Raw genomic sequence first — 27,400 nt, forward strand, 5'->3', positions numbered from 1 at the left:
TAATATTTTTTTTTTTTTTTTTTTTTTTTTTTTTGCCCCGTCATAAGTCGCATGATTCTGGAGCATACATGAACTTGTCATGCTTGCAAATAAAGCTACCTAATATATTGGCATGGAGCTGCATTAAACACTTAACCTCACATGAATGGATGCAAAATGCCTATAAAAGGACGTTCCTTCTAGGGTAAACTAAAGCAACATCTAGTTGATATAATCATCTCAGAACTAAATGCATATAAGATGGAGGATACTGAGCACAATGGCCTGGATAAGGCATTACACACCATTTACAAACATTATCATGTAGCCCTTACAGCAAAACCTTCCAAAGACCATCAGTATCCTTTCAAAGAGTATAAACAAAACAGTATATTTTGCTCTCCTGTCTTAATTATCGTCCTTTCTTTCCCAGTTCGTTTTCGGTTCTCAAATTTATGCACGTCACCACAGGGACAGCCCCGTCTTGCGATTTCTGATCAACTAAGCAATTCCAAGAGTAAATAATGTATTGTACAACTACAATAAACAGGCTTTACCAAGCTGATTCATTCGAAAGAACTGGTTTGTCATAATTGACCTATACACTCTCCCGTGCAGTCCCTGCTTCTCACCCCTAAAATATGAAGAATAAAAAAGAATTGTTCGTCTATCTATTCATTCTATTCAGTTGTTCTTTCTTTCTTTTTACTTCCAAGTGTTATTATCCTCAATCCAGACACGTGCATATCATTATTGATAATAGCAAGGTAGTACTGTTGACGGTGCCCTTCACAAAGCCCGTAAAATGAAGTATGTACATAAACGACTAGAAACAATAAACGTAATAACACTAAGATACATTACAAAAGAAAAAAAACCTTGCCAGAAGCCTCGAGTTCTCAAAATGTTTCTCAAGCTCGTCTCCTCTCCATATCTAAACAAATCCTGCTTCCCTTGCTGCAGTTCTGAAACTGTCAATGAGAATGTCTGAACCCGAATCAGAGAGGTGCACTCTATCTCTATTGAAGAGGCTGTGGATTGTGGGGTCAAATTCATGTTTGATGATGGTGGTATCCGACATCCTGGCTAGTTTCCTCCTAGCGTATTTGTTAAGAGACTTACGAACTCCATCCAAGGCCTCCTGTGAATTAGAGCCTTGCTTGCGACCATAGTAGAAGAGCCGCGGTAACATACCAGACCAGGTGATATGGGTGTGCGGCATTCTCGTGCGTAGATCTTGGATGGCTGTGTCAATTGCCATCCTGCACCGGCAGACATCATACTGTCCGATGTCATTTGATCCTAAGTGGACAATAGCTAATGCAGGAGAAGTGCCGCATCTCAGCCGGTTAGAGACCATCCTGGGGAGATCCTGGAGCGTGGTGCCGCCTTGCCCATGCCAGCGGACCACGATACCTCGCTCTCCAAATTGCTGATAGTTGCGTTGTGAAGCTCGTTCTTTTGCTCTTCTGACCAGGCTATCCCCTACAATCCAGATCCAGTTTCCAGTCCCCTCTGCAATAAAAAAATGAGAGTTCCCGGAAGTAACATGTTCTACACATGTACACAGTGCACTGACATCTTTCTTGTCATATTACATTTATAGCTGATTGGCTATTATCTCTGTTATTGTACTTTGACAACTGATTGTAGTTAAGTTGATAAGTAGGTTAGGATGTATGATGTAAAGAGCTTTGAGAAAGTTTGAAAGGCACTATATGAATATTGAATTATTACTCATTATTGTCATCATGAACTTGGATATCCGTTCACACGCAAAGGGAAATTACAAATATGCACCCTATGCAGTATCCATTGTCTACATTGTTATTAGCCGGCTAGATATATCTTTATTATTATTGTGTTACTTCTGCTTACATACATGTTTAGACAAATTACAAATGTGCTCCCCATGTAGAAACCCACTACTCGGCTAACTGGATTCTACCTTTATTATTATTGTATAGTTATGAATAAATGTAATAATACGTGGATGAAACTGCGACCAAGTATAGCGAATTATAAGTATGCTTCCTGAGTAGTAACCACAGGAACCATCCATAATTGTTTGCCCATAGCTTACATAACCTTCCCACATAGTTAGCTGTGGTAGTTACAATGTCGCAATAGGTCACCTTAGGCTTATGTAACGTAGATAGGCATCACTACGCCATCTACCCATGGTCATAATTTGCTCGGGAGGTATACCCTTTAGGGCTGCCATTGTGGCTGCCCCAATGCGAAAGGAGTGTGTTCCATATTGGTTAGCCCCGACCCCCGACACAAACAGTGCCTTCTTCAAGTTCTTCAATACTGCATTGAACTGATACCTGGAAAGGGGGGAGCCATTCATATAGCAGAAAAGTGGCCCTCTCCCTTTAGGCCGTACCCGTAAGTACGTCTCCATAGCCTTGACAGGGCATGTGCCCTCTGTCTTATTTTCTTTGATTTTAAGCGTGGTACCCCTCCCGTATTGGTCTGTCTTTGAAAATCTAATCTGTACCAACATGAATTGTGAATTTTCTTCCTGACCCCATTGGATATCATCTATAGCCAATATCTTCCTCCCATCATCACTCTGACTCTGAACCGTGAATTCTCCAACCCTCAAGAAGCCAAAGAAAGCCAACAAAAATGCCGCTTGAAACATTATTGACTCATACCTTGAGATTTGCAGCCCCTGGGCGTTTGCCCTCTTTGTTTACCCACTGTTGATGAATGGGGGCAGGGCCCCTTGCCGAACACCACCCCCTACTACGTGGAGGAGCCACAACTCCCCGTTTATCTCCGCCCAGGAACCCCCTGTGGCATGAAATCGGTGCCGAAATTCTATATCGTAGTCCCTCCAATCATATCCGTAGTAGCGTGAAGCAGCAGAACGAATGAGGTGACAGTACTTCAGAATTTCATGAGTGTGTCGTGGATTTGCTGCCAGATAGACGCTCATGTATATTAGGAAGGCATTTGTCCAAATTTCAATGGACATGATTTTGTTTTTGGAGGGGGCATTGTAGGGCTTTAACACCCATTTTCCTTCCTCCTCGGCTATTGCCAGATTAGTTCTCTGTTCTGCTGCTTCGCGCAGTGTGTGGGAGGCTACATCTTGGGCGTTAACTAACAGATTTAGATTCACATACTCCCCCTTCCAAATCTTTTCTTTTATGCTTTGGGGAATAGATACACCCAGTGTGTCACCTACAGGGTTTAACGGGGAATGGTGAGGGTGGTGATAGCCTCTATTCATGTTCTCTGTGTTAGGTCTACGTTCTGTATTGATTATGGTTTGGTTATTTGGCCCTGTGGCCTCATTATCATGGACACAGTGTGAATTTTGAGTTAGGTCAGTTCTTATCTGAACACTAGGAGGTACAATTGCGGGGAAGGATGATGTGAATGGGGTCTCTCGTACCATCCCAGACTGACTTCGTTCTCTAATATTGTGCGATTCGTGACCTGTAATGTTATTATTAGTATGGCCAGGTACGCAGAACGAATCTGTATGATCTTGTATTTGTACTGACATGTATTCAGGTCGAGAAGGCTCACCTGCGGTATTATTACTAGTGCTGGGCCTGGGACAACTCTGAGTCTGACCCTGAGTGGATGGTAATTGCAGCACAGGCCCTTGTGAAGCTGCTGGCCTCTTATTAGCTGAACGGCTGGGTGAACGGCCGGATGAACGACCCTGCTCAACGTCAATGGGTTCTGGCGCTGCTCCTACTGCAGTGGCTGCGGGGGCCTGTCCGGGCTGCGAAATTATTTTTCCCACCGAGTTCTGCACCAAAATACGAACTCATTTGCATACAGCCAATCAGAGACGATTATTATAATGAGTTAAGAGTACGCATGCGCATGCTATCGCCCGTGGATATGTGTGGACTAAAAAGTTTGAAGTTTTAGAAGTTGAAGTTCAATCGATCTTTCTGGACAAAAATGTCCAAAATTGTATTGTGTCACACGTGCTCACATTCGACAGAGGCCGAGCCAGATCCCGAGCAAGTGAGCTGGTTAGAGGTAAGTTCAAATTTGTGATAAGATTGCAAGTTAACCAGAGTCTAGACACCAAATAAGTAGTACTAAAGTTAGACTAGTCTAACGTGTGCTACAGTACATAACCGCAAACCGTGTGAAACTTTTTTCGCGCTGCTTTTTGCACACACAACGTGCGCATATGGGGCCATTGGGGGGACGCGATCGCTGGGGGGACCTCCACCGTCCTCGACGACGCGACATCTGGCCATAGCCGTCTGTTTCGTGGAGTTTTTAAACATTTTAATTGTTTTTTTAATTTCTCATCGTACTCAGACGGCTCACTATATTGTGCAGCCACCATTCATGCAATTAGGTGTGAACAATGCAAAATCATTTTTTGTCTTTAAGTTTTAGTTTAATTAATGTTACAATTCAAACTGCTTCATCAGTTTTCAATCAATTCTCATGAAATTTGGCACACACATTGGTATTGAAGTAAAGATGGACAAGGCACTTTTTATGTGTGTTTCAGAAATTGTGTTGCCATGGTAACAAAATTTTATATGGCAAAATTTAGGTAAAAACCTTGCACTGTGAACTACTTCATCAGTTTTGAACCATTAATGCTCATGAAATAATTATGGCTCACACATTGGCCTTGAGGTAAAGATGAGCAAGAACCTTTTTTTGCATTTGTCAGAGAGTGCATTGCCTTGGTAACCACATATAGCCAGAAATTTGGGGAAAAGTCATTGTGGATCAATCTACTTCTCAGTTTTCAGCATGTGCTGATAAAAGTTGACACAAATATTCATTTTGGGTAAAGATTCATATTCAGTGTTAAAACGGAATCCAGCCTTGGTCATAATGTTTTGTGCATAAAAAAGGAGAAAAATAAGAATGGTGAAAGTTTGAAAGAAATCGGACAAGCAAAATAAAGTTATGGCTGCTTTAAAATTAATATCCCTAAGGCTAATAGTATGTAGAATTCAAATTGGGAACTGGGTAAGTAAATTATGACAAGGGATGAGGACGCAAGGACAACTTTCCCATAAGACTTGTACTTAATTATCAGGATTTTTGGTTTTCTCCTAAATCCATATTCCATTGGGGCTGTAATATAAACCTGGTAGTATAATGTTTTATGTCCACATGAAAGAAAGATATGATTATAGGTAAAACTTGAAAAAAGATATTTTAGCCAATTATTCCAGTACATGGAAGAATGGTCCTTGCCTTACATCACACATATGCAGTCAATTTGAAGTCTTCATGGGTATAGTGATTACCAATGTTTACAACTTTTATATATTCACAACTTTCTTTTGGTTTGTCCGATAGTGTTCAAACTTTGACCTATAAACTTGTCCGATTTTTAATTTTCCTCTAAAAACAAGTGTTTATTTGGGTTGGATTCCCCTTTATAATGTCATAATATAATAGCGCAGGGTATGAATCACCTTCAATATTATTTATAGGTTCTTTTTTGGGGGCAGAGAAGGTCCATAAAAACTGACAACATTAAAAATATAGAAGGTTAAAGTCCATGACCATTAGGAACTTAAACACTCTTAAAAAACACCCCTTCCATTTTTTTTGGGGGGGGGGGCTTTAGAAAATGGCCAGATAAAGAGTAAAAGCAATTTATTATGACTAGGAACTTAACCCCCCCAAAAAAAAATGGGGGGGGAGAAAAATCCTTTACACTTCAGCATATCAATTTAAAGCCTAAAACATTCTGCTTTGAAAAAAAAAATTGTTTCCGGTGTCCAATTAATCAATGTTTTATTTATCTTATACTCAGTCTTTGCTCATTTCAGTTCCTAGTCTGACTTTATTACATCACTTTTTGCACTTTTGAGCTTTACCATACCTTCTTGTTTTGTTTCCTCTCTTCCCCCTCTTTGTCTCCCTTTCTCAGTACATTTTTCTTTGCTATTTTAATTCATTATTATGTAGCAACAATACACCTACACCGAAATATAATACCATGACATTTTTTTTCTTCATAATCTATTAAACTCCATTTTGGCTACACTGTCGATACTATTAGCAATATTTAATGTCTAGTTTTGAAGAAATGACTGTCATGATATTATATTTTGGTAAAGGTACATCAAATTCAAATTCATTTTAACAAGGTTGCAGCATTCAGAATGGAATAACTGTTGATTGAAAAAAATGGATGTAGTTATTTTCAGAAAATCCTCTGTGAAAATCTTAGTTTTATCACTGAGTTTTCCCATTCCTGCAGTTACCACCATCTGAAAGGGATATGACTAGAATATAATTATATTTAGTGAAATAAAAGTTTTATCTACATATAATTCTATTCTAGTCATATCCCTTATAAGTTTGTTTTTACTCAAATGGAAAATTATTTGCACTTGTTTTTATGACAGTCAGAGTTTGCATCCAACAATTTTGCTACTGAAACATAATTTTAATTTCTTGACAATGGGAGATGTAGGATGTATAAAGCGGGGGCTGTGACAGAAATATACTGAAAAAATTAAATGAAAGAAAATATAAGACTAAAATCTATTGTGCACATCTGTATATTTTTTATATGGTATGTTATTGAGTCATGGATTTGCAAGTGAATTTCTAAAACAAGTGCAGAAATTTTTGTCTATATTTATATTTCTATAATTAGTTGCATGATTAAAGGTACACTTTAAAATATGTCAGAAAAAATATACTTGGAGAGAGAGGAAACAGGAGATGGTATGGTGAAGCTCAAAGTCAAGAGTGATTTGAAAGTTTTAAAAAAAGAGTAGGAACAGAATATGAATATGAATAAAAGACTGAGTAGGAGAATATAAATAAGCAATGGTTAATTGGGTAGCGTAAACAATTTTTTATCAAATATGGATGCATTAAACTTCAAATGAATGGTCTGAAGTGCAAAGGACTCTTCTTACCTTTTAAGGGGGGGGGGCATTTTCTGCTAAAAAAATATATCAGCCCCCTATTTTCCGGGGGGGGGGGATTAAGATTAAGTTCCTAGTCATAATCCTTTAACTTTTATGAGGTCATTTTCTAAAGACCCCCCCCCCCCCCGCTCAAAAAATAAGAGTAATGTCTAGCTTTAAAAATACAAAGACCCCTAAAGGGCAAAGATGTAGACTAGTTTGAGCATGGGGAGGTAGAACTACAAGTGGTATGGGGAGGGGTGAACATCTTGGGGAGGAGGAACTAAGGTTTGGAAAATCAGCTGGTGAAAGTAGAAGGGGCGCACATTTCGTTTTGCTTGCCAGTGTTGGAACTCCTCTGCCTTAGCGGAAGCTTAGTTTCACATTCACCCAGTGTACCTACAGCCTATGCCTTGAAGGGATGCGTTTTTTAAGAGTGTTTATTATTTTTAGGTTTCTAATGGCCACCGCCTTTAACCTTCTTTATTTTGATGTCAGATTTTAAGGACCAATCCCGCCCCTCCCCCCAAAACCTAGAAATATTAATGAAGGTGATTAATACCCCCACACTCTGGCGTGAACATTTTAATGCACAGAAGACATTTAGAATTTAATATGAATCATTACCCCAAGATGAATATTTCTTCCAACTTTTATGAGCACTGACTAAAAACAGGGGAAGTAGTTTGATCCACAATTAGTTTTCCTGCATTTCTGGCTATCATATGTGGCTACCCTCGCAATGCACTCTCTGACAAATGAAAAATGCAAATTTCACGAGAATTGGTTCAAAACTGATGAAAGTAGTTCAAATTGCAAGTTTTTTACCTAAATTTTGCCATATAATATGTTGTTACCATGGCAACACAATTTCTGAAACACACACAAAAAGTGCCTTGTACATCTTTACTTCAATACCAATGTGTGTGCCAAATTTCATGAGAATTGATTGAAAACCGATGAAGCAGTTTGAATTGTAAGTTTTTTTCCCAATTTTGATTACAAACAATTATATATTTAACTCGGAAAACAGAGGAGAAGAAGGGTATATGCCTGATAGAAGATATTCCTCCACACCCTGAGCAATGAAACTGAATTTTGAAAGAGCGGAAATGCAGATATATATATCTCTAATACCCCATTGGCTCTAACTCAATTGATTTTCTAAGATTATTCCTTCAGTACAAGGAAAATAGGGCGCAAAAAGGTGAAACTTCTGTGATTTATTTTCTTTTGCTTCTTTTTTGCCATTTATTTAAATTATATAAAAAAAGGATGATTTATTTGACTATCATCCTGTAGCGCTTCATTTTGAATGAACAAGAAACTTAAGTGCCATTCAAAATTTCAAACTGAGGGCACAAAACAGGACAGGAGATGAATGAGCAAGGAAATGAAGTTTAATAGAATTTGACTTTAAAAAATAGCGGGAGAATTAAGTTGCCTATATGGAGGTGATGGTAGAAATTGATATAAATATTTTACCCGCCTGGAGTCGACCCGACCAGAAGTTGCGAAATCAATTTGAAAAAAAAGAAAAAACTTCATATTTTTCGGACTAACCTTACTATGATTCCATGCCCTAATTTGTACATTTAAACTTTAACTGGAAACACACATAGCTGAGGAGGAAAAACAGGGTCAGAGAAAGGGTGAGGGGATACAAAGGAGAACTGCAATATTGCCTTTTAACCGCGCTCAGCGCGGAAGCAAAATTCGATTTAAGGTTACTAACTTCCACTTTTTGTTGAATTGCAGGAATTCTTGCCGGTCAACTACAAACATCATATTTGTAGTGTAAAGGAAGGAGTGGATGGAGTAAACATCACATTGAGGTTGGCTGTTTCGACCGAAGAAGGTGCTAAAAAATGGCTGGAATCCATGCAGAAGTCGTCTTTGGCAACTTTTCGAGTGGAAAGAACTCATCCTTCTTCTGGTGAAAAGGTGTTGTATAAGGTGTGTATAATTATAGGGTTTGGGGTCCTTTTACCTAATCTCATAATATTTGGAGGACTTGAATCCATGGGGGAAGGCTATTATACCCCCCCTCAGATCTTGGCGATGAATGCACCAATCGACACAAAAATCTCAAAAAATCTCATGAAAATTCATGTCTTCTAGTTGAAATACTTTCAAATGATGTATTTCATTATATAAGTGTCTTTCATTGTCATGAGAAATATTACTAATTTGCATAAATTAGGAATATGCATGAGAATCACGAAATTTTCTTATATCTAATGTATTTGGTTGTTCGTATTCTTTTGTATTTTATTGTTTTATTGTCTCACCTGCATAGCAGAGGGAGACTATAGGCGCCGCTTTTCCGACGGCGGCGGCGGCGGCGTCAACACCAAATCTTAACCTGAGGTTAAGTTTTTGAAATGACAGCATAACTTAGAAAGTATATGGTCCTAGTTCATGAAACTTGGACATAAGAGTAATCAAGTATCACCGAACATCCTGTGTGAGTTTCAGGTCACATGATCAAGGTCAAAGGTCATGTAAGGTCAATGAACTTTGGCCACGTTGGGGGTATTTGTTGAATTACCATCATATCTCTATAAGTGTATTGGTCTAGTTTATAAAACGTGGAAATAAGAGTAACCAAGTATCACTGAACATCTTGTGCGAGTTATAGTGCTGCTATATGCTGCTATATTGAATCGCGTGATGCAGGTGAGACGGCCAGAGGCATTCATCTTGTTTTATAAAATAAACTTCTGTAATAACAAAACTTTGGATATGAATTTCACAGAAACTTGTACAAAATGTGAGTTTTTTTGTGTGTCAAGTGATTTCCGACCTGTATATCACTTCTGCACGTACGACAGGTGAATACATCAAAGTATGCAAGACTCTAGAGAAAAAATCATGAAGTTTAAGAGTGAAATTCTGTTCAGTCTAGATGTAACACATACACACAAAAAAAATCAAAATCGGGGGGGGGGGGGCAAATGGCCCCCATTGGAATAGGGTTATTAAGCATTTGCATCAGCCACTGAAGGTGGGTCCGGAGACATTGTGTTATCGGTTGTCCTTCCCGTTTACCTGTAAAACCTCAAGCTCTCTTCTGTAGATGGAGAACTAAATTTCATGACAGTGCTTTAAAATGCAGGATAAATGTACATGTAGCCATGTGACATATTTGTCATGGTGATACATTGAAACCCATCTGTAAACCCATGGGAGAGAGAAAATGTCTTAAATGACAGGTGGTCTTTAATATGACCTGCCCATAAAATATTAAAATACAGGGCAGCCATGGAATTGAATAGGTTACCATGGTGATAAGTTAATTGCTATTCCTCAACTTGAATAACCTCAGAAAAAGTAGCTTTATTAATTTCAACTTTCATGGATCAAATTGTCAATGTTTACCCCATGCTTATTGCAATTTAGATAATTATGGAAATATGCTAATTAAAAATTGGCCTGAGGTTACCACTTTAGTAACCAAGTTATTACTTACAATCATTTAGATCACAAATCAAAAGAAAAAAAACTTGTACATGTACCTATGAACTTTTGCAGGTCATAGAATTATGAATTATATTTGTCTTTAGAAGGCTGTCCAGAGGTTACAAAATGTATGACTAATTGATTTTTAATGACTACGTTAAAATTGCTTGCAACTTGTCATACTTAGTAAATTTCAAGAATCAAGTTTGCACATGTTCCGGGTGTATAATTCTGTCAGCCCTTTTCAAATTTCGAAATGTCTAATGTCAAAATATTACAATTTGCTCAGGCATATTTTACACTCATTTCAGACTGAATTTCGCTGCCAACATAATACCAAACCAAGAACAGCAACAGCTAATCAACGCAGGGGGTCAAAGAACACATCTTGCCCAGCAGGCCTGAGTATTATTGTGAAAGTCAGCACCTTTGAAAGGTCGGATGGGAGAGTAAGGAAGAGCAGGTAATTTCATTTTGCATCCATTTTGTACAGGGTAAGATTGTACTGTTTGAAAATTTTTGCACCATATTTGATTTTACTACTACTCAAGTAAGTCCATTGTTTGACCTGGATAAAATTTCAACATAATTCCTTTCTGTTGTAACAGTAAATATCGAAAAAGGATCAAATAAAGGAAATATGAGTAATTTGCATGGATAAAACTTTAAATTTTTGCTCATAGGCTAATATGGTAACGCATTAATATGGATTTGAATTTATGGAGACATAAGGTAATGTATAAACTTAGACATAAGATTAATCCTGTATCATTGTATATCTTGCATGATCGAGTTTCAAGTCACATGACCAAGGTCAAAGGTCATTTAGGGTCAATTAACTTTGGCCAAGTTGGGGGTATCTGTTGAATTACCATCATAACTTTAAAGTTTATGGATCGGATTCATGAAACTTGGACATAAGAGTAATCAAGTATCACTAAACATCCTGTGTGAATTTCAGGGCACATAATTACTAAAGGTCAAAGGTCATTTGCTCTTTCTCTCTCTCTCTCTATAAGGTCATCTGATCCTCATTTGCCTGATCATCCGATGGTTGTGAAATTCAAGTCCACACATAACCACTTACTGAGGTCTGCAGATGCTTTGAAGCATAGGGATGTGAGTGAAGACGTCAAGGAAAAGTTCCTGGATTTGTTTAGTAAGGGCTACACTCCTTCAAAGGCACTGGCACTGCACAAATACGATCTTCAACTCCAGCACAATGACAACTACGTTTTCGTCAGTGCTGATAGAGCCATCACACCTGATTTGCATTATACTTACAGGTTAGTAGATAGAATGGACTGTTAAGTTCGAAAGTGTGTGATCTGATAATCCATTTTTATATTCAAATTTGTTGCACTTCAAGTATTACTGAACATCCTGTGCAAGTTTAAGGTCACATGATCAAGGTCAAAGGTCATTTAGGGTCAATGAACTTTGGTCAAATTGGGGTATTTGTTGAATTACCGCCATAACTTATAAAGTGTGTTGGTCTAGTTCATAAAACTTGGACATAAGAGTAATCAAGTATCACTGAACATCCTGTGCGAGTTATAGTAGTTTTCAAAATCAGCACTGCTGCTATATTGAATCGTGTGATGCAGGTGAGACTGCCAGAGGCATTCCACTTGTTACAGCAAGGTACTTATTTCTACAAGATTATTGGTCATATAGGTCCTAACATGCAGAAGCCAAAACAATTGTTTACTCCCTTCTTTCCATACCTGACATCAAAATATAGTCCCATTTTGATCGTATCCAGCGAGGGGATGTGACACTTTCCGGGGACACTTTGTGTTATCCTTGTTGTAAATTGTGTTTCTACATTTTCTCAACATGTGGTATTTTTTCCTTTCAGGTTATACTACCAGACATTCAAAAAGGAGTATGGTGAAGCCAAGGGAGAATTCGTCCTGAAAGAGTTGGAAAGGAGAATCAAGGATGGTTCGCTCGGGGATGGTGTAAAATTGTCCCTTGTTGGGCCAGAAGGATCACAAGCTGCCATTGCCATAGTTACACCACTAATGAGACGCGTCCATAAACTAATTAAACATTCAGCCGAATTAGTATTTATTGATGCCACTGGGAACATGGACCGCCAAGGATGTAGAGTTTTTTTGCTCTTGACCCACAGTTCTTGCGGAGGACTACCACTTGGAGTACTAATTACAACTAGTGAAAGCACAGAAACAGTGACAGAGGCACTGAATTTGTACAATTCACTATTGGATGACAGTGCATATTTTGGGCGTGGGAAGTCTGGGCCTGAGCTCTTCATGACAGATGACAGTACGTCGGAACGGCAATCACTTCATGCTGTCTACCCTAATGCCAATCTACTCCTTTGTGTCTTTCACATACTTCAAGCATATTGGCGTTTCTTGTGGGAAGCTAAGAATGCAGTTAGGAAGGAAGACAGGCCACATCTGTTTTCTTTGTTGAGGAACATGCTGTACTGTGACACTGTTGAAGCATTGGAGGCAAAGCACGAGGACATCATGAATGATGAAACCTTGGAGAAATATGCAAATGTACATAAGCATTTGGAGGACATCTATGCCAGAAAGATGACTTGGGCTGTGTGTTACCGAGCTGACCTGAACATTCGTAACAATAACACAAATAACTTCGCAGAATCTGCCATGCGCATAATGAAGGATCAGATCATTGAGAGGACCAAGGCCTATAATGTGATCCAGCTAGTGGACTTCATTGTCACAAGGCTGGAGACGTATTATGAAAGACGGCTTATCGATGTCTGTAACAACAGATTGGACAGGGTGCTCCAGTCTCGGTTTCTGCCAAGTATTGCCACTGGATCTGAGATTGATCCCAACAAAATCGTGAGGTTTGAGGACAGTCAGAGTGTGTTCTTCGTTCCTAGTGAGACGGATGATACAACAACATACATGGTGGATACTGCTCTCGGTGTGTGTGATTGCAGGAAAGGAATGACAGGTAAGACTTAATTTCATTTTTGTCACCACTGTAAAGCCCAAAATGTTTGTGTGCCCAAGATTTGACAGCAAATGTCTTAACCCTAATCCCATCGTGGGAGCTAGGGGCATTATGACCCCCCTGTCGATTTTTTTAAAGATAAATCTAGATGGATTATATTTTGACACCAAAATTCAAATCTGTCCGTTTTTGTCTCACCTGTACAGCAGAGTGAGACTATAAGGGCAACTTTTCCGACGTTTTTTTAAATGACAGCATAACTTATAAAGTATTTGGACCTAGTTCATGAAAGTTGGGCATAAGGTCAATCAAGTATTAGTGAACATCCTGCTTGAGTTTCAGGTCACATGACCAAGTTTAAAGGTCATTTAAGGTCAATGAACTTTGGCCAAGTTGGGCGTATTTGTTGAATTACCATCATAACTTTGAATATTTATGGATCTAGTTCATGAAACTTGGACATTAGATTAATCAAGTACCACTGAATATCCTGTGCGAGTTTCAGGTCACTTGACCATGGTCAAAGGTCATTTAAGGTCAATGAACTTTGGCCAAGTTCGGCGTATTTGTTGAATTACCATCATAACTTTGAATATTTATGGATCTAGTTCATGAAACTTGGACATAAGAGTTTAACCAAGTATCACTAAACATTTTGTGCGAGTTATAGTAGTTTTTAAAGTCAGCACTGCTGCTATATTGAATCGCGTGATGCAGGTGAGACCGCCAGAGGCATTTCACTTGTTTTTTATACGCACTGTTTAACGGGACCTACAATGAGAGTACACTGTAATTGGTAACAAAAACACAAAAACATATTTATGGGGCAGTATTTTGCAGGAGGGAACCAAAGCCCCGGTGGAAACTTTACATGAATTAGAGTCATCCTCTCAATCACATATTAAGATGTACTGATGGGTCTCTATATAGCTCTGCATGAGTCTCATCTGATATTATATATGGCTACTTTGACATTCTTTCTCTCTGTTTTTACAGGTGGCCCATGTAAACATCAGTACCTAGTTGTCAAGAAGTTCAACATCCAATGCTGCTGGAACTTCATTTCTGCCAATGATATATCAATGAGGAAACTGTTGTACGAGGTGGCTACAGGCAGAGCAAATGCCCCAGAAGAATGGTTTCTGTCTTTGAACCATCAAAGTGGAGAAGAACAAGCAGAAACCAACTTGATAATGGAGTCCATAAGCAATGCAACAAATGAAAATGATGGTGCTGATGACGACAGCATGGACTCGATGAACGATGGGGTAAACAGAAATGAAGGAGCTGTCTGCACAGATGTTGAGATTTCAGACAATGGACACGATGCTGTTACCAATCCACGGCTAGCAAGTTTACACTTGCAACGCTCTCTTCAAAACCAATTTGATACACGTGGTTGGACATCAAAATCAAGTGCTGAGGAGAATGGAAGTGACCCAAAACTCAATGAGCTACACAAGGCATTTCTTGCTTTACAGCAAAGCTACATAGGAGACAAAGAATTCCTTGGAGGACCAGTACAGAAATTCACCAAGAAACTTCTGGAACTAAATTCTGGAACGAATACTGCGCTAGCTTCCGCGCTTCACTGCTTTGGCCGTTACTCTGGGGTGGCAGGTGCTCTGGGCAAGAAAAGAAAATCTCTTGTCAGTATGAAGAAGATAGGTGTCCAGCCAATGGCATTGGCAAGGAGAAAGATGGTTGCCGGTGGCAGGCACCGCATTGGCGCTGGAAGACCATCTAAGGATTGTTTCACTAGGCGGAAAGAAACTGTGCCATTTAGTTCCCAGCATATGCCTACATGTAGACGTAAAGCTCAACACAACATAAGGGAATGTGTAAGAAATAATCAATCACTTGGCAAAACACATTCTGCAAAGTAATGGCCAAGCTTTACAGTGCGTATCAAAAAAATGTTTTTACACTTTGAAAAAGTTGTGGGAATTGAAAACTATACAAGATATATACAGTGCGTCCCACAAAAAATGAAACCGAGATTTACTGATGATTTATCATAATTTAATCACAAATACAATAAACAAATGACCTACCATTTTAAAGCTTAGAATCTCTTCTTTCATCTGAATTCACTTAGATTATTTCTCATTCACGCACAATGAGCAAAAACAATTTCAAATGGGGATACTAAAAAGTCACTTGGCGGGTCGTATCTGGGTGTTAAAAAGAAAACCACATTTTTGAAAAGTTAAATATCTGCTCTTTAATTTGATACCTCAATTACAGAAAAATGTTAAGAAATAGCAAAGTTCTAGTTATTTGAAATAAGGCTTGAATTTCAATAATTTCATGAAATATATAGGTTTTCAGGCTAGTGTTCAAACTCACTCGACACTCCGTTTTGTTGACGATCAGCCATGCATTAAGCCTTTTGTTAATGTGTGATAGCTTCTGTGGGAATCCGATGAAACACGTTTATATTATGAAATAATGGAAATACAAGCATATTGTTTCGAAGAATCATAACTTTTTTTAATTCTTGACCATTTCCTGTGATTATGGTATCAAATAAAAGAGCAGATATTGAACTTTTTAGTCATGTGATTTTCTTTTTGAAATTCAGATAATTTCGCGGCCCGCCAAATGAGTTTTTGGCATCCTTTCTTCGAATTGTTTTTGCTCACTCATACGTGAATGAGGAATAGTCTCAGTAATACAAGATGAAAGAGGAGATTCTAAGCTTTACATTGGTAGGTCATTTGTCTGTTTTATTAATGATCAAGTTATGATAAATCATTGCTAAATCTTGTTTCGTTTTTTCTGGGACGCACTGTATAATATTTTCACATACAATCTTGGGTTTTGGTCTCATCTATCCAATGAAAGTAAAAGTTTTTACAGAATGTTAGACTTGAGTGAGCATTGTCCATTTCTTTAGGATATTACTGGATTTTGTCTAGGTGTAAACTTTTTTTATACAAAAAATCCTGTAAAATTTTACATTTGTAATATCTTGAAGATTTTTCTACATTTTAACATTGGTATAGATCCATTTAAGCAAATGACGATATAACTCGAAAAATATTTCCGCGTGAGTGAGCACTAATTACTTTTGAAAAATTAGTGAAAAATGATTTGCGCAGAACTTTGAAATACATGTAGTTATGCGAATAAAAGTGGAATGAAAGTGGACCTTAGTCATGAAGAATACGTGAAATTTGGTAAGTAAAGTTGATTTGAAGATATTTTTACCTTTTTAAACTTGTTTCCTTGCCCAAAACACTTCGAAGAGTGCATTGCACCCCACCCCACTCCCACACACACCGAGGCCATTGTGACGATATTTGCTTTACATTGAGCTGTGATTTACATGAAATGGCTTAGGCTTGATTTTTCATTTTGTTAATCATTGTCAAGCTTGGGAAAAGTGTGCAGAAACAAGTAATTAATGAAAAATGAAATGTAAACCCACTTTAAATGATAAAAATTCAGTGAAAAAATGCTTGAGATGTCTGATATTAAATTTTGTTTAGAATCAGTGATGTCCTCAGATCCAACTTGCACAAAAGGGTAAAGATTGTGTTTACTAAGTGTTGAAATTTTAATTTGGGCTTCAATATTTATTTATAAAATGCTTGAATGTATCCGTTTTATTTCAATTGACTAAAAGTGCAAGGAAAGTGTATGAGAAATGTTTCGCAGGTTAAGTTTGATTTCGCCCTTTCCCCTTGACACAGCGTAAAAACAAGCATTTCTGCACAAACAGATTTCTGCGAGCTTTACAAAAATGGACAATGCTCAGTCAAGTGTAACATTCTGTCAAAACTTTTACTTTCATTGGATAGATGAGACCCAAACCCAAGATTTTATATGAAAAAATTACCCACATGTTGTATATTTTTTAATTCCCAGGGCTTTTTCAAAGTGTAAACTTTTTTTGATACGCACTGTATATGCACTGTATTGAAATAACTACCCTTAGTGATATTTTCCTTTCAAGTATGTTTTTGTTTTTACTTGTTAAAGATAAATTCCAGTTTTGGTCACGATCTCAAAATTACTTTTTAATAATGACCACCCAAGTGTCTGTTTGTATGAATAAAAAATATGTGCCAAAGGATTCTGGAAGAAATTGTGTAATTGCTGAGAAATAAGCAAAATAACCGCGGATTTGGTCACTTCCGTCGGGTCTTTATTTTAGCAATAATAACACACTGTCCCATGTGTGCCTATCTGTGTTGGTGATCTTCAGTGTGAACATTTTTTAGCGTAGAGTTCAAGATTTCACAAAGTTCAGTTTATGTAACTGTACCAGATCTAGATCCTCGGTGATATACTGACAATTAAGCCTGGTTTACAGACTTTCTCATGAAATCAGTGTTTACTGCAAGTACTGGCATTTCTCTTTAAGGATGTTCCACAGTTATGTTTGTGCGCATCACGATCTGCGCATATTTTACACACTGCATGCTGACGTCACAATGGATGAACTTGTGACTTAATCAGCTGTAGGTAATGTGAGCTGATTTTTCTCCTGCAGATCTGGGCCTCATCTTATAAAGAGTTACGATTGATCGATGAATCACAACTATGGACGGCCAACATGTTTTATGCATGTTTGTTCAAAATATTTTCTTACTATGGAGCACATTCATACATTGCAAGTATGAACGACCAGCACTGATTGGTTTCTAGTCAGTATTAAACAGTGCACGTGCAACGATGATCTTAATTGGTCATTGGTATTTAGCGATTGATTGCAAACCTTCGTGTTACGGAACCCTGCATGATGTGTTATTTTATGAAGCTAATAAACTGGAATTATTCCATTAACCATTTTTTCATTCCTCTACAATTTCAAAATAGTTTATCTGTAGTGCTGCAAAGTATGGTGAATTTGACCTCGAGTTTAAATAAATGGAAAAGGGGTTCAGATTTTTTTGTCACACAGATACTGCTTTTGGCAAGTTTTGGAGTGTTTTAAGATGCAAATTAACTCTAATAAGAGTGCTGATAGTTTCAAAACAAGCACATGAACCCATATTTTTTAATGTTTGCACCTCAAGTATATACCTTCCTCTGCAACTTTGCAAAGTTTGGTGAAAATTACATGGGTTTTAAATAAAGTGCAGCATTTCTTTTACTTCTCAAGTTTGTTATTTAGTATCTTTCACACAATTTCTAAGAACTGAGAGTGTTGTTAGACTTAAATGAGCAAACAATTGACAGCAATATAGATTATCCATCTTACGGATACAATTATCAATCATATTGCAAAATTTGATGATATTTTCATGGATATTGACTGAATAATAGGGCTTTATACTCATTACTGTGATCTCGTGAGGTCTAGAAATGCCAAATGCTTTTCGATTTGCAATTCTTAAGAACATCATCCATTGTGGGTTAACTTTGAAGTTCTATAGCAAAAAAATTAAGCATATGGACCCATGTTAATTTTTGCATATTTAGAACATTCAGTGCTAACGTTTCTATGTGGAAAGTATGATGAAAATGACATGGATTTTCAATGTTTCGGAGCAAGACTACGGAACCATTTGTATTTTAGACAGTATTATCACGCTATTTGCTTGTTTTCGGCACACTTGAGGAGGATTTCAATATTTTCATGCCAACTCGCAACAATTTGGACACTGAGGTCCGAATTTACAAAGGTGGTTTTGAAAACCCACAGTCGAGTCCATGGTTTATGCAGATTTTCTGTATGAATTACTCTTAATTAAGCACATTTTGGAGGCGTGTGTAAAATATTCCAATGTTGATGCGTGCTTTTGTCAATGGATGCCTGTTACCTTGGATATCCAAGCTATTTTATTAATTAGTCTACTTATTTTATTAACGAGTCCACTCTTCAAGCAGTGGACTCATTAATAAAATAGCGTATATATAACCATGGTAACAGGCATCGATTTTCACAATCTTGATGATATCAAGCATGGGTGGATTACTACTGGGATAAGAGAGCAATAATTAAACTCCGATTTCCAAACTGTAGATATATGAAACTTCAGACATATTGCAGCTTTTGACTTGTGATCTTACCCCACATAAGAGCTAGAGCAATATTGTTGAACAAACTGAGAATACAAAAAAACATTGAGAAGTTTATTTGAATAAGGTGATTCATAGAAATTAAAGCAATTTTGAAACAATTAAAGCATGCATGTATGGTAGCGGTAAATTAACATTGAGAAACAAAGTTGCCAATTTGAGATTCGCATGCACGTAGTGTTTTTATTTCTCAAAGTGCCCTTTAATACTTCCTCATTCCTTGTCAAAGTTCAAACTTTTATGCTCATGTTTATCTTTTGATTCTCCTTTCATATAATTCTTATTACTAAAGTATGATCCCTCTGAAATCAAATTGTATAAACCTGAATAAATGGTGAGCTGATTTAGGGACACTTGTTAAATCTTCTAATGCACATATATAAGTTGAGAAATTTAGGACCTGCAAAGTTTGATTTTTTCAAAAGGGGTTCTGACTAAATATGTGTTATCAAGTTGAGGAATTAAACTGAAATTTGGGAAGTAACATTTTATTGATGTAGATACATATTCTAAGTTCATGAACAAAAACAAAAGAGGTTTGTTGATACCCAGTTGGGAAATTGCTTTAGGGATATTTGAATATAGTATTGGTATAGTGTCCTAATATTTCTGTCTACCAGTGTATAGGATGAAAATATATGTGGTCTTGCGATAAATATTTAGTAATTATGTAGGTTTTGATTTTGTAAGTAACTGCCGTGGAAATTGTTATACTTTGTTTAAAGAGTGAAAGACTAGTGGACTTTGGTTTATTCATCCTCATGAGAGGGCAAGGTGTATACAATGAAAGTTTTTGTTTCTCAAATGTAGCTTTTATTAAATGCAAGGATGCACACTGTTGGTCAGCTGATTCCTTATACATTTACAATTATATGCTCATTTTCTCTTCCATGATGATGGTAGCGGTGTTGATAATGCTGATGAAAATGATGTTGATGGATCTTCTAGTGATGAGGAATTATGATTATGATAATCATGGTGACGCACTATAATGTTGATGTTCTTTATTGATGTTGATTTTGATGGGTTTTTTTGTCAATAATCGTGTTGATGATCGTGATGATGGTGCTAATTGTGATGGCAAAGGGCAAGATCACCCCAATAAAAGGAGAAATATCCAACAAGCATAACAAAAATTTCATCATCAGAATCACATGCAAAATAAAAAAAGTTATGACATTTTAAAGGTTCGCTTAATTTCGCAAAACATTTATATGCGCATCCTGGTCAGTATGCAGATGAGCAGATTGATGACGTCAATCACTCACTATTGATTTTGTATTTATCATATGAAAAATCTAATTTTCTCTTCATTGTCATGTGAAGAAGATTGTAATCGTGAATATGTGGACTGACCATCATGATTAAGTGAAGTTAATCCTTGTCAAATCTGCAAAAATTAAAATATTGTATAATTAATAATTAAATAATAACAAAAAAACACCCCAAAATAGTGAGGGACATCATAAACTCTCTCATTTGCATATCACCAAAGTTGCGCATATAACTGTTCTGTTAAATATAAGCAAAATTAGGAATTTAGGAATGTCAGAACTTTCTTATTTTACATCAAATTTTCAGTGATGAAATTTTCAGCATTTTTCCTTGTTTGATTTTGCTCTATCATTTACAACAATTTTCTGGGGTGGACTTGACCTTAAAGATGCTGGTGCTTCTGTATCACTAAGATGAATGATGACTATATGATGATTTTAATTATCTTTAGAATATCATTGTCACTCAATGCTACTCAAACAGCAAACCATTGGAGCTAAAAACTACCGGCCGTGTGGCCTTATATACCCCACTCTCCCAATCTCTAAATTAGAAATAACTATTACTGTGTCAGTATTGTCTCAATATTACAATTTTAATTCATTTACTATAAAGAGTAGTGTGATAGCGCGAAAGACGAGCTCTGTTCGTGGTTGATATTTGCTCGTGCTCATGCGCATGCGTACTCTCATTCATTCCCGACCGAGCGGAAAAAAAAATCAGGAAACGCTACCGTTTAAGTCCACGCGCATGCGTACTCTTAATCCGAAGACGCAATCATGAATATTCATATGTTGGTGCAGAACTCGGTGGGAAAAATAATTTCGCGTCCGGGCTCATTCCCCGTCGTACTCGTACTCGTAGGCCTACCGCTTCCCGGTGGAGCTACCGTCCGAGTTGTGTGTGAGGCAGCTGTCGTTTTTGTCTGGCGGGTGCCTCGACTTCTACCTCGTTTTGCCCGAGAACGCGTCTGAGCCGGTTCAGTGGTGGCCTTTCTCCTCTTCCCCATTGTTTTCCGATTCTGTTCGATTATGGAATGACTAAAATAGAAGACAAATATCGCTATTTCGTCGTTGGGGAAAACAAAACGTTGCGACCTCCTAATAAATTTGTTGCCTCGAAGGAATTTCAGACTGCAATGGCTTTATTACGTGCACACGTTACTAGTATATTCCACAACGCACATGTTTCCCGCTGTGATTAGATCACATGTTATCCGGTTAGTGATCACATGCACAATCTGTATCGATTTGGACTTTTACACATTATATTCCTCTATGAACCTAACACTTGTTTCTCTCAAAAATTTACTGATCACTGAAAATGATCATTACCATAATGTCGTAACCTTTTTCATTTGTTATTGTATTATCAATCTGGAGACTTTATATATATCTTTTTTAATATCTGGATTGCATTTGATTATTTCTTTCGTTATGCATAAAGGTGAGGGTTCAGAGCTGAATAATGTTATGCGAATTTTAAACATTATATATCATTAATTATTATAATCGATCAATTTTTACTCTAAAATGAACAAATAATAATAATGAACATGTGCTGAAATATGAATGATCAATGGACATAAACCTGTTATCACGATTTTAAATTCATATCATGATATTCAATCCAAATTTTTGGGCTGAGTATATTAAATCTAGATATTAGTTAAATATGTTATGTTAAATGCATATTTTCAATTTGATATATCACATGACAAACAGAATGCACTTTTCCAGAATCTTTCTCATAATAATAATAATAATAATAATAATGTAGTTCTTATATAGCGCATTTCAGACCTGAAAGGACTCTCAATGCACTTTACAAAAAATAAAAATTATACAGCATAATTCATATTGCATAATTTTAAACACAATAGTCCATGTATAACAATACTCGTTTTGTGAAATATTAACTTTTTTCGTCAAACACTCAGCATGAATGAGTGTATTTTGTGGCGGGGTTCACTAAACCTCCTAGCACCATTGTGTCTGATTCTTTATAAGCGCTCCGTTGAATTGAGTTCAAGAAAGGACTGTTGCTTTTTATCCATTCATAATGTACAATATTATATGGCTGATTTTCAGACCTCATATAATTATAAACTGTGAAATCATTTAGAAAAATACACCTCAATTGTTATGAGAATATGTATTTTGAATTCATATTTGTTGAATTGTAGATTATGTTCGAACCTGTACATATTTTGAAATGTTGAATTTTCATTTGTATTGAATTACCATTCTGTTTATATAATATTGTATTAGGTTGTGGTTCACATTGTTGTGTATAAGAAATATGATATTTCATGAATATTTATTACTTGGTCCACGCTTTGATAATGTTTGAAAGAGTTGTACATAATGATGTTACTGTTCTCTGTCTTTCATAAGTAATGAAATGGGCTTTTCTGTTTAGGAAAGTCATTAGGAATCATTTTACGTCGCTACTCCCTATTCAGTATGAATTCTAAAGAATATTTTTGTACTTGAATGCAGGTATCTGCCCATGTACATTATGTTCACTAATCTGATGTACAGTTATGTTCTTATGTATCACGTGATCGTTGAAAGTCACAGGGTTATGTGATTGTAATTTTGTATCTGTAATTCAATTGTACATATATTTAGGTAGACATAAAGTTTTCATTTGAGAGCAAAATCCCTTCAATAATGGCTGTTTGCCTGACGTTATTAGGCCATTTTATTGAATATCAATGAACAACTGTATATATGCCAACAATGTTTGCATCACTCTAGAGCATTGAGCCACATTAGTCTTCTCTCTTTGTTACAGGTATCCTTATGTGTTTCATAAGTATACATTTAATATAAATTTTTTTGTTTTTCAGTTGAACGACTGCACATAGGCCTATATTCATGTATATGTAAATACCTATTATCATGACTGAAATTCGTCCATTTCTAAATCATGGACGTCGAGTATTGATTTTAAGCAGAAGTCTGCACAAAATGACGAATCACTAGCTGTAAAGACCGGTGAATATTATATATTTTTTTCTTTTGATAAGATAGTCAAAGGTGATAGCATATTTCTATGTTATAAAATTTGAATGATCACATCCAACACTTCATGACATAGGCTAGGATATTTTTTTTTTAATATTTGTTTCTGTTTTGAAATGATCTGCACATATGTTTAGTTTTATGTAGAATTTATAACTGATATTGTTGTATTGCCGTTTAGGTCTTGTTAATGTCATAGCACACTTTCGAAGCGAAAGAAAATCAAATTATTTTTGTCATTATTATTTAGCGTGGTCTGTGAGGCCTTAAAATTAGATGGTTTGGCAAATGCTTTTTATAATGTCATAATTTTTTCATTTGTTATTGCATTACCGATGTTGAGACTTTTTTCTATTTTATATATCTGGATTGCATTTGATTACTTCTTCCTTTATGCATAAAGGTGAGGGTTCAGTATTAAATAATGTAATGCGAATTTTAAACATTGTATATTATGCATTATTATAATCGCTCAATGTTCACTCTAAAATGAACAAATAATAATAATCAACGAACATGTGCTGAAATATGAATGATCAATGTACATAATCATGTTATCATGATTTTAAAGTCATATCATGATATTCAAGCCAAATTTTGGGCTGAGTATATAGATCTAGATATTAGTAAAATATGTTATGTTAAATGCATATTTTCAATTTGATATATCACTTTAAACAGAATGCGCCTTTCCAGAAACTTTCTCGTTAAAATTACGATGAAGGATCAATGTATATATGTGGGTTTTCTTCAACATATATGATAATTTAGCGGTTGTCAATTCATATTGCATAAGTCTAGACACAATAGTCCATGTAGAACAGTATACTCGTTTTGTGAAATAGTTTTAATTAAAATGTAGCTATGTAGATTATATATTTTCAAGTGTTACATGATTCTCGTATGAAAATGCTTCTCGTCAAAATCAGGATTGCTCTTAAAATTGCGATCAGATTTAACATGTAATAGGCCTACAATTATTATAATTATTATTATTATTATTATTATTTTTTTTTTTTTTTTTTTTTTTTTGGGGGGGGGCTGTTGTCCCTATAACCAAACTCCCTGGTACCGCCCCCTGTATGTATACTCCTATTTCAACTTCAAGGAACAAAAGTTCTAAGAAGTATGACTCACACTTCCAGCCCCAGTCACTTGCACAGAGCATCACCACACCCCTTATAACAGAGAAAGTTTGATAGACAGTTACCTGTAGACCAATCAGAACAAGCTTAGATCCCTCCCACCTTAGATTGTTACACCCCCAAAACTAATGATATAAATAAGATTTCTTGATTATTAGAGAGAATACTAGACCCACACTCATCCACATAGACTGACATGACTGACTTCAAGACGTCCATCCGATATTATTTTAACTTAAGAATCTTAATCTTATACTTCGAAATTATTTTATTCATCGTCTCCTGTTTTATCTTAATCTTCATTGATATCTTCATGTACTTCGCATTGTAAACTGTAGCTGATTATTGATTATTAAATACCTTGTGATCTTAAACTGCGAATAACTTTCTTTAGAGTTCATCATTTATGTCCACTTAAGCTAACAAACACGACACTAAGATACAAAATGTGTGAACTTTCACATAATGTAACAGATATCTACTGCATGGCAAAATGCAAAAGTTAATTTCTTGAAAATGATAACTTTTATTTCACATATAGAATACAGGCCTACACACGTATGAACAACATTGGCTCCTGTCATAGCTGTACGCAGCACCAAAAGTGTGCACAAAAGCCTTCAATATTTAAGCGCCCAATCAAAGCTCCTGTGCCCTTGCTAACGCCGGTCACAGTGAGCGAAATTATTTTCCCACCGCAGTTGTGGAAGCCAATATGAATATTCATGATTTGCGTCTTCGGAAAAAGAGTACGCATGCGCGTGAATCAATTTGCCAGTGCGCGCGGTCGTCGTTACCTATACCGTGATCACGTTGCCACGAATGAATAAGCAATTTCAAATTACCGGTATCCTTTCATTAGTTTCATAGGCTCTACATGTTTAGACCTATATCTAGATCCAAATCTTAAGCACTTATCAAACTGCCAATGCTACATAGGCCCGGGCTAGCTTTAATTAAGGCTAGCGCATTTAAGTTTATCTCAAATCTGGACCTGTCTAATGCCGACTAATGTCCTGGTTATCTTCGAACTGGGTAATTCAGAACTTTACGTTTACTTACGTTAGACCAATTAGCTGAGTAGCCTTTATTTAATAGGTCTAGTCCGTATACAGAACTAGTCCTAGATCTAAATACATTTATCGTAGATCTAATCTAGTCTCTAGACCTTGATAGACTGTGATCTACGTTGCATCAGCATGGAACGTATTCTGACGTCAGGCAAAGTGAGCAGAACATGCACGTAAACTGTCTAGGCCTGTTGGTGGTACATTAGGAAAGTTTAATAGAAATAGTCCTGTACACACAGACTCTGAAGAAGATCAAGAAAGCCCTAGCAAAACTGTCCAGAGTGAGAATCCAGATGACGACATTGCTGATGACGACAATGCTAAATGTGATGAGGATATTACTGATAGTACTGAATGTGAGAATGAACAGAAGACTTGTGGTGATTTAGGAGAAAATAAAGAGAGCGGAACCTTGGAGAAAGCACAAGGTATGAAAAATCAGGCACCAATACTTAATAAGGAAGTTCAACTTGATAGACACTCTAGAAAAAGAGATAGAGATGACTTTGCAAGTAGTTCAGAGCATGAAGCCAACAAAGTCAGCCATTATCATGGATCAAGCACTAGTAGTAGATATGGCCAATATGGGTTTCGAGCAGTTAATGTTAGGCAGGAAAATTACAGGCACAATGAAAACTTGAATGAAAGTTATCCTGTAGAATATGGAAATCAACTGAAAGTAAGACTCAGCCATGGATCTGACCGTCATCATGATCATGTAAATGCTGAAAGACGTCATGGTGGTCAGTGGTCTCATGATCATAGAAGTGGCCATAACAAGGATGAAAGGCACCACAGAGATGATGGCAATTACAGAGAAAATCACCATCACTCAAGACACACCTACCCTCAACGAGAGGAGAGGCAAGATTACCACAGACACTCTCAAAGGGGTTATGGGAATCATAGACGAAGAGAGCACGGTTTTCGAAGGAGAAGGGATGATGACGATTGGGGGCGAGGTGTGAAGGAAGTCCAAGAACGGGGCACTTTCTTGGGGTTGGTGACGAAATCCAAAGAAGGATTAGTCTCACAGTTGTACAGTGTGTGTTCCTCAGCTCTTGAATTAGTGCGATCTGATCACCGTCAGTGGTGGCTATGACATTCATTCACTTCGGAATAGGTACATTATGTAACTTCTTCAGGTTCTTTTGTTTCGTCTACTTTATATATTTGTTTTCAACTGAATTGAGTTAACATTGCAGATACATGTATGTTTCTCAATAGTGGTTTTATTTTTTGATTCATTTCCAATGTCCATTTTCTTCAGAAATTATTTCAATTAATATCAAATCTGAAAAATAACTCATCTGTATTTTTTATTGTAATAGTAATTGTATGGAATTTAATTTCATTTCTTTATTTTCACATTTTACTGAATATTTTACCCGCAATGATTTACTTCCTGTGTTTCCTATGCTTTGTGTGAGCACAGGTCAATGGGTGATTTCAAGTTCGGTGTTGGTGTTGGTGTTGGTGTTGGTGTTGAGAGCGTAAAAAGGCCGCTGAACCGAGCTCCAACACCGAGCTGGGTTCAGAGGAATGATACCGATTGCGTT

General features: G+C 36.7%; 2 protein-coding genes across 2 annotated transcripts; one reads left to right on the top strand and one right to left on the bottom strand.

Annotated features, from left to right (window-relative positions):
* Positions 1-208: 208 nt before the first annotated feature.
* Positions 209-2,629, bottom strand: LOC135156950 (uncharacterized). The gene is made up of 2 exons (XM_064110970.1): positions 2,483-2,629; positions 209-1,564 (listed from the first exon to the last, which is right to left on the bottom strand). Exons 1-2 carry the CDS (start codon positions 2,627-2,629, stop codon positions 914-916), a joined length of 798 nt encoding a protein of 265 aa, XP_063967040.1. The 3' UTR covers positions 209-913.
* Positions 2,630-3,912: 1,283 nt separating this feature from the next.
* LOC135156951 (uncharacterized) lies at positions 3,913-26,809 on the top strand. The gene is made up of 8 exons (XM_064110971.1): positions 3,913-3,993; positions 8,625-8,822; positions 10,640-10,791; positions 11,348-11,614; positions 12,190-12,300; positions 14,695-15,101; positions 26,081-26,269; positions 26,574-26,809. The coding sequence occupies exons 1-8, from the start codon at positions 3,913-3,915 to the stop codon at positions 26,807-26,809; spliced, it is 1,641 nt and encodes a 546-aa protein (XP_063967041.1).
* The last annotated feature ends 591 nt before the right edge of the window (positions 26,810-27,400 follow it).

This window comes from Lytechinus pictus, chromosome 16 (genome assembly GCF_037042905.1).
Source record: "Lytechinus pictus isolate F3 Inbred chromosome 16, Lp3.0, whole genome shotgun sequence".
NCBI classification, from domain to species: domain Eukaryota; kingdom Metazoa; phylum Echinodermata; class Echinoidea; order Temnopleuroida; family Toxopneustidae; genus Lytechinus; species Lytechinus pictus.

Excerpts from the sequence above, each read along its gene's own strand:
- LOC135156950 (XM_064110970.1), bottom strand. The coding sequence starts at position 2,629 with ATGTTTCAAGCGGCATTTTTGTTGGCTTTCTTTGGCTTCTTGAGGGTT. Across the intron at positions 1,565-2,482 it reads AAAATTCACAATTCATGTTG|AAAGATGTCAGTGCACTGTG; the intron begins GTACAGATTAGA and ends TAATATGACAAG.
- LOC135156951 (XM_064110971.1), top strand. The coding sequence starts at position 3,913 with ATGTCCAAAATTGTATTGTGTCACACGTGCTCACATTCGACAGAGGCC. Across the intron at positions 10,792-11,347 it reads GGGAGAGTAAGGAAGAGCAG|GTCATCTGATCCTCATTTGC; the intron begins GTAATTTCATTT and ends TCTCTCTATAAG. Across the intron at positions 12,301-14,694 it reads CTCGGGGATGGTGTAAAATT|ATCAAAATCAAGTGCTGAGG; the intron begins GTCCCTTGTTGG and ends ACGTGGTTGGAC.